Genomic DNA, 19,035 nt, shown 5'->3' with positions numbered 1-19,035 from the left:
GAGAAGAGAAGGAGAGAGAGAGAGAGAGAGACTTTCGCTGGCTGATCGACAATGAAATCAGTGTATCGGGTACTAATCACCACCATCTGTGCTGATCCCCAGCCTCAAAATGACGGTTACAGGAATCAGTTCGTTTACTCGGAAACGTATTTGGTGACATGTTATCGTTGCACATATTGCCAAATGTGAAAAGAATAGAACGGCCATGGGTGGAGAATTAGGGGTTTTGGGGGTGCTCGAGCACCCCCTGAAATTCAAAAGTCACCATATAATAGTGCTTCAGATGTGCTTAAATTACGTCTGAGACGCAAAGTGCTTTGCGTAAGACGATAGGAGAGTGATGTTGCTGGGAAAACGTACCTATATGTGCTTTTCTACGCAAGAACTCTACGCTTCCATTCGCCAGGTGCTAGAAAAGCACCCCTGGGATTATGACAATTCTCTGCCCCTGAGAACGGCGCTTTATAAGATTGGGCTTAAGAGAAAATAATAAATACTTCGGCACTACTTAGCACGTTTCAACTTTCAAGAAATGCATTGAATGAAAATATTACATTTGTGCACTTGTTAACTACCTCTCACTTATGTCCTCAAATCTCAGATGATTTGCATGTGATACGAAAGCTCCGTTTCAAGTTACATAAGACCATTAGATAATAAACTGAAGCAATGGACAGCTGGCTTTTCCTAGGCTGACTCTCAGGGGCGAATTCCAATGATCAATTTATGGAGTATGTGAATATGTCCTGACGTTTTATTATTGCGACCAAAGTCTAGTGATCCCGTCCTGGTTCGTTCAGACTCATTGCAAGTGTCAACCCGTGACATGTTCCACGAACGGAGTATGGAAATCTACCCTCAACCGACTCCACACCGGCCCCCGTGCGGCGCCTGCAGGGCCACCGGGCGGTCCGGCGCCGGCTGGATGGGCCTGGATCGGCACCGTCGCCGGGCCGGGCCGGGCCGGGCATGGGTCAGCCGCGCACCCGTCACCGGGGGAGGCGACACAGACGTCTCTCTAAACAGAGGATGTCCGGTGCCGGCGGCGGTATATAGGCGGCCGGCCACCGGCCAGCTGACTAGTCCGGTCACCAGACGGAGGGGAGTGTAGCGCGCGCGGCGCGAGCTGAGCCCAGGCGTGCACTCGTCCCAGTGACTGGCGGAGCTCGCACGGAGCCGGTGCCTGCCGAGACTGAGCGCGGCCGCTGCTCGAACACAGTCGCAGCCATGGTGTGGCTGCTGAGCAAGGACAGGTGAGCCGAGCAGTGATGGATGCCCACATTACCTTTCATTTTTAATTGCTTTTCATTTTTATTTGATCGTTGAATAGTTGCTACTTGCTCTCATAATTATATTCTGATGTTCGTATATGCTACATTTAATTAAATCAACCCGGCATCAGACATAAAAGATGCACTCAATAGACAGTGCATATACGTATCGCTCATAGCTGCTACCTACTTTTTTTGTCTAATTTGTTTCGCTTCAAAATAACAGTCTAACTTTTGCCACTTGGGCCCTTTGCCGGAGAAGCTGACGGGTTACTGAATGGTCATTGGTCCGGACTCCGGTGATAGCCAGGCATACCTAACCAATCGTATTTCACGACAACGAGCCGTAGTTTCCCCCAGGTGACTGTCAAAACGGTCTGTACTTTTCACAAATAACCATTGATTGGGTCCGTTTAAACCAAACAAAAATTGATACATACCTACCTACATAAGGAGCACGCAACAGGAGAAACACAATATATGAAATGAGAGTGGGCATAGACGGTCGCAACGTCTCATAGAAGTCTTCCTGGACTCTCGTCCCCTTTTACTCTATGTTTAGAACCCATATCATTGCTTTTTTACACTTCGTTTGCTCATAGCAATTCTGTTTCGTATTCTTCATGGAAATTGATTAATTGCTCACAAAAAACGTAAGACTTCTGTTTAAAACACAATATTGCAGTTGTGCTATTATTGCGGCTAGAAACCATCAAGGGCTCAAAAGCCTGAAATAAATAGCCCGGGTAAAATTCACGGACTAGACATGCAATATGCATGCCGATATTTATGCATTTTCCTGTTTCAATGACAATGAAATTAATAAACTTTTACACCATCATTCTTCAGTCATCGACATCACCTGCCAACAGCCTTAGGCATCCATTATCAAGCAATGATAAAATGGACATCATGAGGCGCGATAATCTTTTAAATCAAATTTGTAAAACGGTTGATGGCTTTTATGTTTTATTATCTACTGGTGATTAGGAGACTTGAGTGATAGATACTAGGATTAGCAACTAGCAAGTAGCAACTAAGTAGCAACTAAGATTTATTTTTGATGAATTGCGGCAACATTAATTGAATTGAATTGATGGCTGCCTCAAGTTCTAGAACAGAAGCAGACCATGAGTAATTACAAATGCTTTGCTAAGCCAGAAACACTAATTCATTGAACAACTACCAATTAGTGACAGTCAGTTACTGACATAATTTGAATCCATCTCTATGCTTATCAGCTGTGGGCACGCAACTGGAGTTTTCTGTAACACATTGCGGCTGTGCAAACTGCGATATACGGAACCGTTTGTTGCAACTTTCCGGACAGTCGATATTGACGGCAGTGGAAAGATGAGGCCGCGTCTGTCCCGGGATTTTCGCCCTCCGTGCACCACTCACACGCTGTCCCGTGTTCTTGCAGCTCCAGCTCGGGGGATGAGAATGAGCGGTGTCTTCTGGACGAGAACCATCCCTACTATGGCGCCCTGGTGGACGGCAAACGGATGGACGTCAAGCGACCTAATGGTGAGATATTTGTAGATATCGCATCGCACCCGGCGATTAATAACTGTACGCGTCATATAGGGAGAATCCTTGTGCGATGCATTCGATGACTGTTGTGAATGAAAGGTATTCATAAATAATGCATCCGCAACAGGTGGATTCACAACTGGCATATTACAGCAATACAGTGCGTAAAAACGTATAATGAAAGCGTAAAACGACACTCACCTGAACACAATTCGACGAGAGTGAATTCACACATAGTTGGGTTTGACAGGAAAACTAGTTATGTCTGAGTCCTTTGCTTTCATTCATATGAAATAGCCAGACTATATAAAAGAATGTGAGACATTGCTTCTCCAAAAAGACATTAGGTAGGGGAAGCCGGGGGAAGCCCGGCATAGTAAGCTCTTTTTCATTTTTATTACATACCATACGTGCTGTATAAAATGTTGATATCCTGTTAGCTAGCTAAGTTCATTGGCCGTGTCTTCCCAAAAATTCGGTTTCGTGGAATAAGTATAAGGTTGAGAAAATCGAGTTTTAAAAAAGCGTTGATTTTTCTGGGGTAAGCCCGGCATAGGGGTAACGCCGGCCACCTCCCCAGCGCTTTACAACGAGTTGATGAAACCATTATGTGTCTTCCAAATATTAACGGAAAGTGAAATATTAAGGTACTGATTAGCTCTGGACATCTTGGAGTTTATGTCAATACTGGTATTTTAGCTAGCGTCTACCACATATACAGTACAGACTACAGGTCGATGAAAATCGTGATGCAAAATTGACAAAAAATGTGTATTTCAAAATTCCTTAAAATTTATTTTTCTTTTTACCAACCCGCGCCCCGTAGGGGGGGGGGCCGAGACGGCCCCCCCTGTCCATTTCCCTCGATATCTCCTAAACGGCTGGAGATATCGCCACCAAACTTTCAGGACCCCTCCGGGCATCAATTTTACACATTGTGACCAAAACTTTTTTCAGAGGCTATGATAGGTTGGCCACAAATGACGTCAGAATGACGTCATGTTCTGCCATTTTTGACCGAAAAAAGACCTTCGCTAGAAGAGCTTTCAGGCCTACAGCTTTGAAGATACAGAAAAATGATCAGACCTAAAAGGTGTAGAATTAACAGGGCTACAAAACTGCTATCTCAGATTTTTGAAATTTTTGAGTTTTGACCCCCAAAAATCAAAAATGCAATTTTTTTATATATTAGCCAAAAAATCCAAAAAGTTTTTTGAGTTTCGAAAAACCGGAAGTGATAGAACCTACCGTCTTCTATCTACATACCAAATTTTAGATCGATATCTCGTTTTTTGGCCAAGTTATAGCGAAAAAACTGTTCAAAAATGATGACGTCAAATTTTCAAACTCAATTTTTGGCAATTCTAGACCACGTAGGGCAAAACAAAGACCACCAATGGACTCCCCTTGACGAGCTGCATCGAATGGATACCCATTTTATGCACAAATATCAACTTTGAAATTTGACCTAATTTGACCTGACCTTGACCTGACCTTGACTAAAATGTGACCTAAGCTGGCTCCAAAGGCTGTCTGACCCACATAATCGCATTTGTCATGTAAAATGGACCATAAAACATGTATCACACGACACTTTCATATTGTGACCCCCGGTGACCTGACCTCGCTGTGACCTGAACTGGTATCAGTGACCTCAGATAGCAAAGTATATGTTTGACGAACAATGTACCATCGATGGTTTTCAATAAATTACCAATTTACTCGATTTCACAACACATTTCTTGAAATGCCTGTGAACGGTGAAAATCTGACCTTTGACCTGACCTGTGACGTCATCGGTTTGACCTAGGTCAATGAAATTTGGTCACAAGGTAGTTTCCCGGTGGGGCTATCGAACGCCGTTTGAATTTTGAAAATCGGCCGGTAAATTTCCGAGATCTTAGGGGGGCCGAAACGGCCCCTCCCCTACGGGTGGTAGGGTCCGCCGGTAGCCCTACGGGGCGCGGGTTAATGCATCATATTGCATATCATTCGACTCGGCTGATGAAGAAGAACACAACGACACCATTTTTGAAGCTCTAGCTTCATTGTCTGTCGCGTTATCTGCAAAAACGTAGTTTGACCGTAGTTGACCTTAAGTGACATGACTGGCTTTGTCTATGATAACATGTTTATTTTCGAAATTTATCTTTGATCTAGGTGTAAACCAAACCTGCTCAGTACCTATTATCTCATGGAAAACAGTGGTTTCGTGGCATTGCTCTCGGTTGGGGGTAAGCTTGGCCACTCGCCACATGTTCGAAAAAATGTCATACTTAAGCCAGCCTGCCTCGTCACCCCTCACTACAAACACTTAAATGGTCCTTACATAACATTCGTATAAATATTAGTACTGTATGGTATAACATTAACAGTGCAACATATCTCACTTTTTAGCTAAAAACCCTTAAAATATCATTTTTGCTCTATAACTTTAACAATATGCAATTTTTGTTAGCCTTCACTTTTTTGCTGGCGTTACCTTAGCTGCCACGCTGAAAGGACAAACAGTTGAGCATTTTATTGTGAATAATTTAGCCGGAAACGGGGTGGCCGGGCTTCCCCCGGCTTCCCCTACTGAGTAGCACGCATAAAACAAAGCGCGAACAAAACGCATTTATGACGTGATAAATCTATCAAAATGATACCCGTATCAAAATCATGACATTGCGGCTAAAGGAGGCAACAGACAGTCACAGTACTTACAGGGTGTCCCATAAGTTCCTTCTCACCTAAATTTTTCTTTTAGAGGCTTTCTTATTTTAAGCCATGCTTAATTTATTTTGTAACTGAGCTTTTGGGGTTGCCATGGCAACTGTGAATATGCTCCACGGTAACTAATTCGTCTAGACAAAATATTTTTTGCTAGAGAGTTCACTTCGTGTGGAGACGGCTTACGCCGCAACATAGAGGTCTCCGATACGGATACGTCTCGGTATTTAGTCCGCACGTGGGCCATTCGCGACGGATGAGGGTGATTGAGGCCATCCAGTCTGTAGCCAATGTCTGTCGCTAACTGGACGCACAGTCAGCAAGTGACGCCGATGATTTGTCGGGAGTCAATCGCTGCAAGTTTATGCTCTTTTTTGTCAGCTCTCAGGAGTGAGCCGTGTGGCCAAAACTGTGTGGCGCCAAAAAGGCCGTCAAAAAGGTCTTAGCGTTAGAAAGTTGGTAAGCAGGCTTTTCAGGATGGATTACCAGCTGTCTAAGAATATTATTTCGGGGTACATAACTCACGGTCACTTGGGCTTAAACTTAACGGAGGACGCAAAACAATCGAAAATGTCTTAAAATGGCCAAACATGTGTTTCCTTATGCCTGAGGCTAAGAAACTGGAGGGCCGATGACATCAATGTGGTCATCAGGACTACCTAGTCCGTGTTCGAGATAAAACACCCGTCCAAACCCCAAAACGGTCTCATATGGGCGAAGGAAAAGGCCTTCGTTACGTCCCGCTTTATTCCTATGCAAAAGGCCAGGGTCACGGTAATGTGGGGTAATATGCGTCCAGACGCTGATCAGGTTGCGATTGATACTCCAAAAACAGTGTTGGGACGCAGAATGCTTCTCCAAGAAGATCTAGGAGGAGTTTCAGCCTTCTAGCTTAACTCGAACCGCAAGTATGAACACATTTTTGGAGGAGAAAATGGCATCCGGGAGGTCGTAGGACCATCTTCAAGCAAGACAGTGCATCAATGCACAGGTCAAGCAAAGCTTAAAAGCAGTGCCAGGAGACTGTGATAGGCGTCTGTAGCAAGATCACATCCAAGGCAACTCATCGGATCCAAATTTCATAAAAATGTGTTGGGAATATTGAAATTGAGGCTCGTCGAAGCGAAGCGCTGTTCCAGCCTCGAGGAGCTCACGGCGCACGTCAAGTCAGTATGGCTAACTTCAAGCCTGCTATGCTGCCAAACATGCCGGTTGGCATGCCGCAGCATGTCTTCATGTGTTTGCTTATGAAATGGGGAGCACATTGAGGGGCCATAAACATATCAAAACACAATGTACTCTGTTTTACATGCAAGTATAAGGTGAGAACGAACTTATGGGACACCCTGTACCTCAGCAACTCCACACTGTCCTAGCCCTGTCGTTCCTCGGCGCCTGTCCCGCACCGATCGCTGCCCCTCCGCCGCTCTGTCCATGCGCCCGGGGCGGCGCCGTGTGCTGCGGCACAGCCTACCTCCCAGTCAGCCGGCCGGCCGACCGTCAGCGGCCGTCCGCCCATCGGACTTGGACGGGGCCTGACGAGGAAACTCCGGTCATCGCGCACCGCCAGGTGTTCCAGGATGTTTACTGGAAATATCGATGCATTTCGCTGAAAATTATATCCACTCTGAATTACAGAAACAATTAACATGATGTCAGACTGCATCGCCTTCTTGATAAAGCCGGACGTTGAATTATTGGCATGTCCGGTAACAACGCGCTGGCTTGCGAGGCAAAATTGATGCAAGGATTGCAGTGAATGGTAACAGTCATACAGTCTGACAGAATGAGTGAATGAGAAAAAAGCGATATGGTCCAGATTCCAGAAAATTTGTGTTATTTACGGACTTGATTCTTATTCAATTCATAACATTTTCCTAGTTAATGTAACCACTGAATGATTCTAAGACGTTGAGTTTCATTGGTGAATAATAATTCTATGGAGGCAAGCATATTTTTTTAACACTTACTTTGGTAGGCACTACCGTACGAACAAATTTTACGTGAAGCTCGAAGCAACTGAAGGCAAGAGCGGCAAAAGCCGAACTACTGAACACGTTTTTTGGTCAATGTAGGTAAATAAGCGTTTTCTTGCTTTCTTAGTTTACGGTTTACTACAAGGAGAATTATTCATTATTAATTATTAAATAGCATTTTGCAAATAATTAATTTTGTTGCTCCCCCTTCAATTGACTGCATTGTTATGAAATAGCTGCAAACGTCATGCTGGTAGGCTGGCCCTGCCTCTCTGTGAGCTGACGCTGTATGGCCGTGCCCTGTTGACCGCAGGCTGGGGCGCACGGCACTCGCTGGCCGTGCTCGGCTGTCTCGGCTTCTTCGTCTCCTTCTCCCTGCGCGTCAACATGTCGATGGCCATAGTGGCGATGGTGAACCACACGGCGCTGGCCGAGCTGTCGCACCAGCACCCGGGCGGGCCCAACGCCTCGGCGCCGCCGCCAGACGTGGACATCTGCCACCAGGGCAAGGCGGCGCCCAAAGAGGAGGTCGTCATCACTGAGGTGGGTGTGGTGCCCGGATTACGGTGGCATTTCATGAACGAGCACTTGTGACTAAGATGTGCTATGTATGTTTGAAGCGTTACATTTCCACAGCGGCGAATTTTCTTTTCAGATACCATTATTTTTTCATAAGCTTTGCTGTAAACAAACCGCTGACATTTTGCATCCAACTTCAGCTGTCTCGTTAACGTCAATTCTGACGTACCACCCCTCCCTTCTCCCCCTACAGGACGGGCCGTTTGTGTGGACCGAGATGATGCAGGGTGTCATCCTGAGCTCCTACTTTGTCGGCTACACGGTGTCGCAGATCCCGGGCGGCCGGCTGGCCGAGCGGGTGGGCGCCGCGCGCACCTTCGGCGGTGGCATCTTCCTGACGGCGCTGCTTAACCTGCTGACGCCCGTCTGCACCCACTGGAGGGTCGAGGCGCTCATCTTCATCCGCGCCCTGCAGGGTGTGGCCAGCGTGAGTGATAACAGTCGCCCCACGACACGACGCATTGGCATGCGTCAGTGGCGAGCGAGGTCATAGCAACAGCGCGGGCAAAGGGAACGCTTATTTAACCAATGAATACTGAACACTCGCTGTCCATGTGCCATGTCAAAGCCAGCTCTCCAAACAATGCTGTTCAACATTTGGAATTCCTGTGGAACGATTATCATCCCCCTAACCCAGCGTAAGCTTTTATGGCGTTGGTTACATGCCCCATTGGACGTGTGAGAGAGCTCAAACGTGCAGCCAGCCCCCAGCAGAGCCAAGTCCGTATGACGACTGCATTGCTTGTTTTGATAAATGACAAGCGTAAACACAGACCCACCATGGTAGAAAGCCCTTGTGGATAGCGGACCTGGGACATTCGCGTGATTCTCAGTCGTCGTGAAACGCTTTGAATCAGCTTCGATGTCTAACATAAGCGGCGGAACCGGGGGGAGGAGCACCGGGGCACCGTCCCCCCCCTTGATATTGGCATTTTAACATTAGCTCTATGGGCGTTGCATGGAAAGAATAGGACCAAAAGTCGGCAGTGCCTCCTCCCCCCTTAATTAAAGGTGCTCCGCCGCTACTGATGTCTAAATATCCAATTGCCATTTTGAAAACCAAGCATACAAAAGCGTGCCTACGAAGTACAGAATCGTGGCCTCCAAGGCACCGTCTCTGGTTTCGAGCGCTCTGCTACATTGTCATGGTTAACTTAGGAGGTCACGTATTCGACGCACCATTTATTTACATAGCATTTCACTTTAAACGTTGCGTCGCATAAGTGTTATTGCACGCCCCACATGTGGGCGTCTGTCCTATCTCGCAGTCGCGCTCAAAGTGTGTAGTGTACGTTCGAGACGTATACATTCGATGCCGCCGCAGACATTAATCGCTCCTAGTTCCGCGTAGTGTAATTCCTGACGACATTTAATCGCTCGTCTGCGCCCGCGGGGCCACCGCACTGGGATAACCGGCGTGCTCTGGAGTTTGTCTCACTGGTCTGACGTGTGGAATCTCCCGGGTGGAGGTCGCAGGCCGCCGCCTGCATGTGCAGTGACGTAGAATGTCGCTATATGACGCGCTAAGCACAAAACCAGGTTTTATGCGTCATTGGCAAGTGATGACATTAATCTGGCCTTATTTATGGAAAAACACTCTGTCATGCATCGTCACATCAGCAAAGCATTAGCAATGTTCTAGGCTAGATTTTACGGCTAATATTGAAGTGGCTGATACAGAAAGACGTCAACTCTAATATGCGTAATAACTGTTCGCATTTCCGCCTGTGCTGTCGGTTGTTGGAATGCACTGATATTGGCCTTCTTTTTTTGCTACCTATTCTGCATATCGAGTCGCACATGGGTCTCCATGAGTGTGCTGAGTCTGTGCTGACCTCAGCACCTGACCTGAGCACCTGGTTATTTTTTCCGCAGGGAGTGACGTGCCCGGCCATCCACTTCATGCTGTCCCGCTGGGTGCCACCCCCAGAGAGAAGTCGAATCAGCACCTTCGTGTATATTGGTAAGGAATGCAAAATTTCGATAAACAGCTTTGATTTAATGTTCCTTTACAGCATTGGAATATGGGGATGCAGATGTGGCTAGAGTCAACCATGTGAACAGAGATAGCGTTTTAATCCTAAGCGCTGTATGTCCTGCACACTTATCCAGCCGACCGGATATCTTCTGACCAATCTGGCGCCCCTCCTCAGGCAAGCAGCTGGGCACGGCGATGACGATTCTGGCGTCGGGTCCGCTGGCCGGCTGGCGCTGGGCCGGCGGATGGCAGTCCATCTTCTACGTGACGGGCGGCGTGGGCGTGCTGTGGTACATGTGCTGGCTGTTCCTCATCTACGACACGCCGGCGCAGCACCCGCGCATCTCGGCCAGGGAGCGACTCTACATCGACACCTACTTCAAGCCGCACGCCGTGCCCGCCGACTCGGTCAGTCGGCCAGTCCCGCTCCGACTCACAGTCTCTTTCTTGATAATGGAGACGATAAGTCCCGTGCTGACTCAAGATCTTACAGATAACGTGTTTACAGTGACATTAAATGACTCCTAAGTTGACACCCGCCTAAGCCCCAGCTGACCGTCATCTTCGATTTCAGGAGAAGCCGGTGGGTTTCCCGTGGAAACAGGCGCTGATGTCGCGACCTCTCTACGCTCTGATTGTGGTGCACTTCTGCCAAAACTGGGGCGACTACATGATCATGACGGAGCTGCCCACGTACATACGAACCGTGCTGCACTACCCGCTCAGCATGGTAAGGAATGGAGTACAGTATCAGCCGGTCACCGACACAATTATTAGGTGTTTAATTGTAAACAAGCGTTTAATACATAACGTACTCTAACTCGCAGCTATACGTGATTGTATAGAGACGGTCTTATCATGTCGTATCGTATCAAATCGTATCATTTTATCTGCAACCGGGATTGTATAGGTGCGTACCCGATTAATGATCCACGCACGCTGTACTCGTCATCACGATTCGATGTGAACCAGGAGCTCGATTGTCGTTTAGTCTCCATAACTTCAGAATAAGCAGCCGTTCGGTAATAGCTTTGCAGAACATTGGTTTCTCTGAATTCATTAAAGACATCGGAACAGTTGGCCTACTGACATGGAAGCAATTTATGGCTAATGGTCGATGCTCGCCAAAATTGAATTCGAATAGCACATGATACCCGCAATGTTAAACTGAAAACTCCAAGATGAAAGGGACACTATTATAGTAAAAAGAAACGAAGGCACCGCTTGAGTTTAAAGTTGCTAAATAAATTTTACACTGTTGCCAACACATCAGTCCTTCATCTGTCCTGCGCGGTCGCCCCGTTCCAGCTCCCGATCGCTGTCCGCCATGAACAGCGGTATCGTCCTCCTGTTTGCAGAACGCGTTCTACTCGGCGATCCCGCAGCTGGTGAAGGTGGTGTTTGCGCTCACCGTGTCGTTCATGTCCGACGGCCTGGTCAACAGCGGACTGGGCCTATCGGCCAACAGGAAACTGTGGAACTCAGTCGGTGAGTTGACGATAAAATATCTAAACCATGGTCTACTGTTTATTAACAATTCATGGGCGAGATCGAACTGCAACGAATGCAGAACGCTTACGGCTCATCGCGGCACTAATTCGTTGAAATTTGCATGTATTTGCTTTGGCTTGCCCTTACATGCGGAACACTATAAAAATGGTCAAAATTTGCACCATTATCTTTTAAATCCTTGCTGTAGCGAGGAACGTTTTCTTTGGCATGTCCGGTGCAGGTCGGCTGCCCCCGCTGTTCACACACCGCCGGAATGGCACAGTCGCGCGCCTCGCGACTGTTGGTTTGTTCAGGCGGCCAAGTTTCGGCCTGAGGGCAAACAGAGCGGGGCGGAGCCGAGTGGGCCAGCCATCACAGAGCAGTTCCGTAGCCGGGGCTGTAAACGAACGGAACGAAGCTTCTGCCTGAACCAGGCGCGTGGAGTAAACGGTCTTTTGTCCAACTGCAGCCAGACATTTCACCGATCTCTGGAACTTTTCGAGAAGTTTGTGAGAAGTTGGTTGGAAATGATTTGGTTGTATACACGTTAATAATGTGAATAGATTGTGAGGAGCTACATGATGATATTGCATGTGTGTTATTTTCGACAAAAAACGTAGCCAAGCTAAAAAGGCCCTGAGTCAGGGCTCAGTCAGACTAGATAAAGCACGTTATGGCCGAATTTGTTAAGATAATTACCGTGTTATTTATGTCTACAGGCATGTATATCCCGGCGCTTATGATGGTCGGTGTTTCGTACACCGGATGTCACGACATAGCCGTTATCTCCTTGATGGTCGGCACTGTCGGATTCAACGGAGCCATCTTCTCAGGTGAGTACCTGCACGGGAGCGCAGGGTACATCGATGATTAGAGAGGCAAAGAAAAATACAAATAAAAACTATTGAGGGCTTAAACGGAAAGCACCCAAAAGCACTCTCGGTAGAAGGAGAAAGCAATACACATGAACTTCATTCCTATGCATAGATAGCTTCGCGTCTCGAGCTGTTCATAAATCATAGAATCCACAGTGAAGCTAATGAATAGGTAATAGATTCCGCTGCACGACGCACCGAAGTTACCAGACACAGGCAAATACCAGTAATAAGGCGAATCAAACATGGCCGGAGGTAATGTCGAATCATTGGCCCGAGCGTGTCTTTCGCAATAAATCAAGTATCAATTTCCAGTCAATTTTTGTGTTTGACGTTGTCGAATTTGGCGAAATTTTGCAAAAATGCTTAAGCTATATAAAATTTGAAGTTAATTGACACAACGACACCGATGTAAATCTTTGTGGCTATCGTGGTATGCCAAGAACGCTTCGAATTGAAGAAACTGCTAGACACAAAATCTGCAACAAAAGGCCATCAATGTTTTATGACTCCAAGGAAACTTGTCGTCGCAAATGTCCCGAAGATGAAAAATGGTGTAATAAGTATATCGACCCATGCACCGGAGACTTAGTAAGGGAAGAGTACACCAAAACATATGAAATATGCTGTGGTCAAAAATACGAAGTGGAGAAGTCCGTAGTGACTCGCGAACCACCAAAACGTCCTGTGTGTCCACCTCCTCGCAAGCCTTACTGCCGGCCACCACCTAAATGCTGCAAGCCTTGTTGCAAACCAAGCATACCTCCTTGTCCACCACCATGCCGAAAACCGTGTTGTCCACCTCCGCCATGCGCTGTTTATCCCAGCGATATTCGGCAAGTACAAAATAAGCTAGGGAAATTGGATTGCCAGTTCCGGAATGTTGAGCAGGCATTGAATGATGCAATTATTGCTCTCGGTCAACTTCGATGCTGATGCCGTTCAAGAGGCATGAAACAGAGACCGATCGAACATGAACGTCAGAGTGAACGACTTCAGTTTAAAAGAAATGAGTGATTTGCGGCAGGTCTTTGGCTTTCGCAGAGCGGCGTACCTAATCGTAAAATGTGAATTAGATATCAAACTCATAATGTGTGTTTTGTTGCGGATATTGCATTCTTGGAGCATGCATGAAGAGATCGGGAAGGCGCAATTAAAGTGAAGCATGAAATACAGCTCGCAAGATCGCTGATGGTCTTCATACAACGTGTCTTGTGCAGATCTTCTTAGTTATCCGGACATTGGAGATATTCTTCTGAAAGTTAAACTTGCGATAAATGCAGAGGCATTTATCAGGATTCGAAGCATGGCAGCATATATAGACAGACAGCGATACTGCTAGAAAACAGGCAGCATGCCTATGTTCATAGGCATGTTGCATATTTTCTAGCAGTATCGCTATATTCTGCCTATATTTAGCAACATCATCATAATGATATCATCAACCGAGCCCCCGTGTATTCGAAACCTGGCAGAAGTCCATCCTTCCAGTTTTCCATGCTAAAAAGAAGCTTCGCTTGATAGCTTTGAATGTTTCTTGGTGCGTACTTCTATATAGTCATCATTTTTAATTGGTGAAAATACCTTACCCTTGTACTTTTAGAGCTTTCTCACATTATGTCAACTTTCTGGTCGAAATACATTCCAGCAATTATAATTTAATCTATGATGCAACCGATCTATTGTTATGCTGCATACTATTACCGCTAGCAAACATAAATCGCTATACGTCCAGCCAGTTAGCGCTGGCCCACATCTGGTGCAGCCAATGGAGAGCGGGCCTGTGATTGTCTCTGAGCCTCCTCTCTGAGGCAGACGGTAAACAGGCTGTCTGCCAGGCTCAGCTGCAGCGCGGACCGCCACCCGCCCGGTAATTTCCACCGTCCCGGCCTACACAGCCCGCCGATATCTAGCCGGGCCGATCCGAGTAGCGACGTAGGTTGCGGGTTTGGGGAAGCCGGCTCTGAGGCGACTATCTCAGTGTCGGTGTGTCAGAGCTCGACAGTCGAGGATGTCGGGATTGGCAATCGATAGCCGAGAACGTAAGGTTCGACAACAGCGGAAGTCAGGATTTAACGGCTGAGGTGCTAGTTCTGATGTAAACTGAACATCACGGACGCCGCAGACCCGGCGGCAAACGTAGCTGACGGTTCGGCGGCTGGCAGTCCGGCAGCTGACGGTTCGGCAGCTGATGGCCCGGCAGCTGACGGGCCGACAGCTGGCGCAGCTTTTGGCGCGCCAAGCGCACACTGGGCCGGGGGCCCGGAAAAGTGCTAGAAATTATCTGTGATTGAGTTGTTGATCTCAGTGACAAGCAAACATGCTAAAAACGAAGTGGGGCTGCTTAACCCTCGCCGGACCTATTGTCGGACCCCCACCCCCTCGGCCGGCCGAGGGGGGAGGGTTGGTACGACCCCTTTTCGCCGTTTCGCCCCTAATGGAGATAGAGCCTCGCGGAAAAAACAAGCGTGTGCGCCGTTTCAAGACGGAACGATTGATACCCGATTTTAAGGTCCCAGGTCAACCGGTAACCTCTGAGGTGAAGTCAAAAAGCCCAAGGTAGGGTTTGGTTTTTGGTAAATAATTTCGCAAAAAATGGCCGCAGAGCAGCGATTTTGGCACCATCGTGTTCGCCTGGCTCAGGCGCGTCGAATGGTATACTTTTTGTCCGGGTGAGGTCAACTTCAGGTGTTGACCTCGGGTCAAGGTCATGTCAGAGCCCATCAGGCCACGAACTTAATCGAAGGAAGTCATATTGCATATCATTCGATTTGGGAGGTCTTTCCGAGTCCATTGGTGGCTTTCCCGAGTCGCTGGCTCAATTTGATCATGAGTTATTGACGAGAAACTCCTATGACCGTAGTGACGTCATAAATGACGTCACTAAATGTCAAAAATGCAAAAGTAAAGCATCGGATCTTGCAAGCAGTGCATGAAATCACGCTTCCGTGTGCTTGAGATAGTTTGAGATCATTCCATGCGCAAAAACAACAGTTTCCTTATTTCCCCATTTACTTTTAATGGTGAGGTCACGTGACCTCGAAGAGTAGCAGGCATTAGCAAAAATTGCGAGTAGGGCATAACAGAAAGATGATTCGTGGTTTGTATGGCATGGTCATTTTTAGCGGCTCGAAATAACATTTCTCAAAAAGTCTAACTAAAGAGCAAGTTGTTGTTGATTATCACTGACTTGTGTTTGGGGGTTAAATAATGACTGAATTTTTGAGTTTGGCCCAAAATTTTTGACAGCATTGTATGCGTTGATCAATTCTGAGCTCAGGGACATATATTTTATTCAGATTATACGCGTTTGTTTTTCACAACTTCCAGCGCTTTAAAGAGCGCCGGGCCTTCAGTAGAGCGGCGAGGTGACAATTGCCCCTACATCATGTGGTTTACTAGCGCATATCTCGAAAAGTAGCAGGGAAAAGCAGCAAAACACCTATATGGAACGAAAGATGAGTAATCAGAGGCTAGTATAAAATGTTCATTTTTAGCCGCTCGAAATCACATTTTTATAAAAGTCTAATTAAAAAATTAGATGTGATTTTTAATTACGTCTTGCAGCTGCTTGCAAAAAGCTAGCTTATCTTGCAGAAAAGCGATGCAATATGTGAGAATGATGTTGGCACAGTGAACAACAGTGCCCTGAACTAGTCTGACAGGAAATTTCGTTCAAAACGACGATTGGTCAGCTAATAAATTACCACTAAAGATCATCATGAAAATCGGTAAATGTGGTGGCCACTAGAGAGTCTAAATTGTCTTGTGTTTGGTGACAACTGACGACCTCAATTTTGACCTTAGGGAAAAACTGGCATCGGAATCGTATTCTTCGATCAATTTGGGATTAAATGATACCTATTTTGTTCATATTGCGGACAGTCAGTTTGGGGGAATTTCTAGCGCTTTTTCGGGCTGCCGGCCTACAGTGAAGCGGCGGCACTCCTGGCGCCGGCTCCCGGTTCGATAGAGCAGCGACTCAAGGGGTCCGCCGATTGATTTCATTAGTGTGTAGTCCAATGTCTGGCGGAGCGGGCCGCCTGCCGGCGTGTGACCGGAGGGGGAGGGAGTGAGGGGGTGGGGGGAACCAATCGCCGACGGGCCGGGATCAATTTGCAGCCGTCAATAAGAGAGACGATCCGAATTCCGCGACGTGCACGGACATAATCTTAAAAGCCTTTCTTTGTTTGCAGTGTCAGGGTTTCGTTGTTATTTACTCATCCTCTCTTTCTCCAAATATTTTCCACTTATCCTTTTCCCTTTACCACTCTGCCCAATAAGTCTATCCCTCTCTTTGTTTCATCTTTTTTAATTTCTTATTTTCTTTCTCCTCTCTCTCTCTCTCTCTCTCTCTCTCTCTCTCTCTCTCTCTCTCTCTCTTCCCCCGCTCTCTCTCTCTCTCTCTCTCTCTCTCTCTCTCTCTCTCTCTCTCTCTCTCTCTCTCTCTCTCTCTCCCTCTCATCTGACACCCACCCCACATCTCGTCGTTCACAGGATACAACATTAACCACATGGACCTGGCTCCGAATTTTGCCGGCACACTGATGGGCCTGACCAACTGCGTGGCCACGCTGGCCGGCGTCCTGGCGCCGTTCGCCACCGGCTACGTCATCAACGGACACGTGAGTTCCCGGGGCGCGCGCGTAACACCCCACCGCGCAATCAGAACTGACGCATTACAGCGAACGCGTGCCAGCAGTGGCGTCGTCACTAAAGTGCGTCGAAAAATGGCCCGCAATATTTCAGTGTTCGGTGGTTTTATTGCCGAAGTTGCGTACTAGTTATATGCAGCGATTTCGTTAAACACAAAGTTCGTTTGCTGAATGGACTTGCACGAAAAGTTTTATGTGCTTTAGTTGCACACAAGATTGGATCAAATCAGCGTTAACTTTTTAAGAGCTTCACTTCGTAAATTTCCGGATGCTTCTCAAAAGTATAGATGTCTCACTTCAAATGCCCCAGTCCCCGCTTCCTCTCAATTGCGCTTTTTGCAGTGATATTGCTACAACTACTCGCTATCCTGAAATATTTAGATCCTTTGGTTTTCTTAGCTCTATTACATTTTACTCTTACTTCGCTTCATCCATCAAACGTGACCTCATACCAGGCCATCTGTGCGCCGACCGTTATTTTAAATTGATCCTTGCGCCATCAGCAAAGGGTCATCATCCTTAAATTTGCATTACCTTGCTGTTGTAACGGAAGATATGCGCATGTGCTCATCTACAAACGATGCCAATGAAAATCTAAGTGTGATGTCTTAACTCTTGAGCTCAAGTCATAACTTAGCGTGACGATATGATAGTGGGTAGCCATATAGGGACTGCGAAACATCTAGGATGCGCCATCTGTAAACCGTTACTTTGTGTTCGGTTGTGTTACATGATATTTGATTCGCTGTCCGCACTCAAAACGCACTCCCCCGGGGCTGACCAGATGACGTTTTCTGCCGGCAGCCCACTCTAGAGAACTGGCGCACAGTGTTCATGACTGCCGCCGGGTTCTTCGTGTTCGGGAACACGGTGTTCTGCGTGTTCGGCACCGCCAAGCAGCAGAAGTGGAACGAGCCTCTCGCTATGTACGAGAACAATTTGGGCCTTGCCTACTCCGAGGCGGGCGCTGCGGAAAAGGGACAAGGCAAAAAGGACGCCGGCATGACTGGCGACGGTGCCAAAAAGGACGGCTGGCCACTAAAGAAGGCCGTGTTGTGATCACCTGCTGCGGCGAACAGCTCAGTTAAAGAACGATCTAATGAGTAAAATATTAGAGTATCGTGTCGACCATTATTTTCATGAGCATTGCTCAACTGCTGCACTGAAACTCCATGACAGCATCTGACGTCAGACGGAGTCCAGCGCTTTCATGAATCGTGCGGCGACTGTTCGGGGGGCATTATCGATGGATGTTCTGGACGTGACTCGTGTGCCGATAGTCGGCCGTGTTCAGAGCTCTGATCAGCATCGGACATTGCTCATTGATGAGAACGGCGTGCCGATATGAGTGAAGACGTGCGTTTGACGTTCGCAGTGTCTTAGGGAGCCTGTGTGCTTGCACCAAGACACTGTTCTTGACCTTTGTTGATGAGTGTTGAGTTGTTCAGTATTTAAAGTATTGATGGTGAAATGCCATTCGTGTATTTATTACATTTCACCTGATGAATGTCAACTCAGGGTATGCAACTATTTACTCATTGGGGCTGTGCTGTCATGTGACGAGAAATCGAGCATTGCCAGTAGGTTTATTTAGAAGAGCGACCATCCAGGATGTGTGCACAATTGGGGGGTTTTGCATATGGACTAACAACTAACTGATCCGTACAGACTAGTTATTTATTCCAAATGTTGCGGAGAGAGCAGGCTAGATGCTGTATCGCATTTGGTGCAATGGAGAGATGAGACCATGATGTGTTCAGACATCGATGAGTGTAATAAACGAGATTCGTTTTTCCAGTTTTTATATCGTCAACCAAAGTAATTAAGGGGCATTGCCTCGGGGGCTTATGCCCCATGTCAACGCATTCTTCATAATATCTTGGACAAAGAAGAATTGGAAAATTGAGCTATTGCCGAGCCATATGGACTACTGGAGGTCGTTCACAAATTGAAACACAAAAATGT

General features: G+C 47.1%; 1 protein-coding gene across 2 annotated transcripts; it reads left to right on the top strand.

Moving 5' to 3' along the window:
• Positions 1–796: 796 nt before the first annotated feature.
• Positions 797–18,863, top strand: LOC122366345 (putative inorganic phosphate cotransporter). 2 transcript variants are annotated; one of them, XM_043338516.1, is made up of 11 exons: positions 797–1,253; positions 2,695–2,798; positions 7,806–8,035; positions 8,265–8,498; positions 9,947–10,034; positions 10,225–10,457; positions 10,624–10,779; positions 11,408–11,537; positions 12,260–12,373; positions 16,913–17,040; positions 17,875–18,863. In XM_043338516.1, the coding sequence occupies exons 1-11, from the start codon at positions 1,228–1,230 to the stop codon at positions 18,127–18,129; spliced, it is 1,698 nt and encodes a 565-aa protein (XP_043194451.1). In that variant the 5' UTR covers positions 797–1,227; the 3' UTR covers positions 18,130–18,863. The 2 variants fall into 2 exon arrangements, with proteins under 2 accessions (XP_043194451.1, XP_043194452.1); XM_043338517.1 differs by lacking the exons at positions 797–1,253; positions 2,695–2,798 and adding an exon at positions 6,878–7,587.
• Positions 18,864–19,035: the final 172 nt, after the last annotated feature.

Source organism: Amphibalanus amphitrite, unplaced genomic scaffold (genome assembly GCF_019059575.1).
Source record: "Amphibalanus amphitrite isolate SeventyFive unplaced genomic scaffold, NRLGWU_Aamphi_draft 000798F_arrow, whole genome shotgun sequence".
Classification (NCBI taxonomy): domain Eukaryota; kingdom Metazoa; phylum Arthropoda; class Thecostraca; order Balanomorpha; family Balanidae; genus Amphibalanus; species Amphibalanus amphitrite.
The sequence above is the reverse complement of the archived record's forward strand: the minus strand, read 5'-3'. Positions and strand labels throughout refer to the sequence as shown.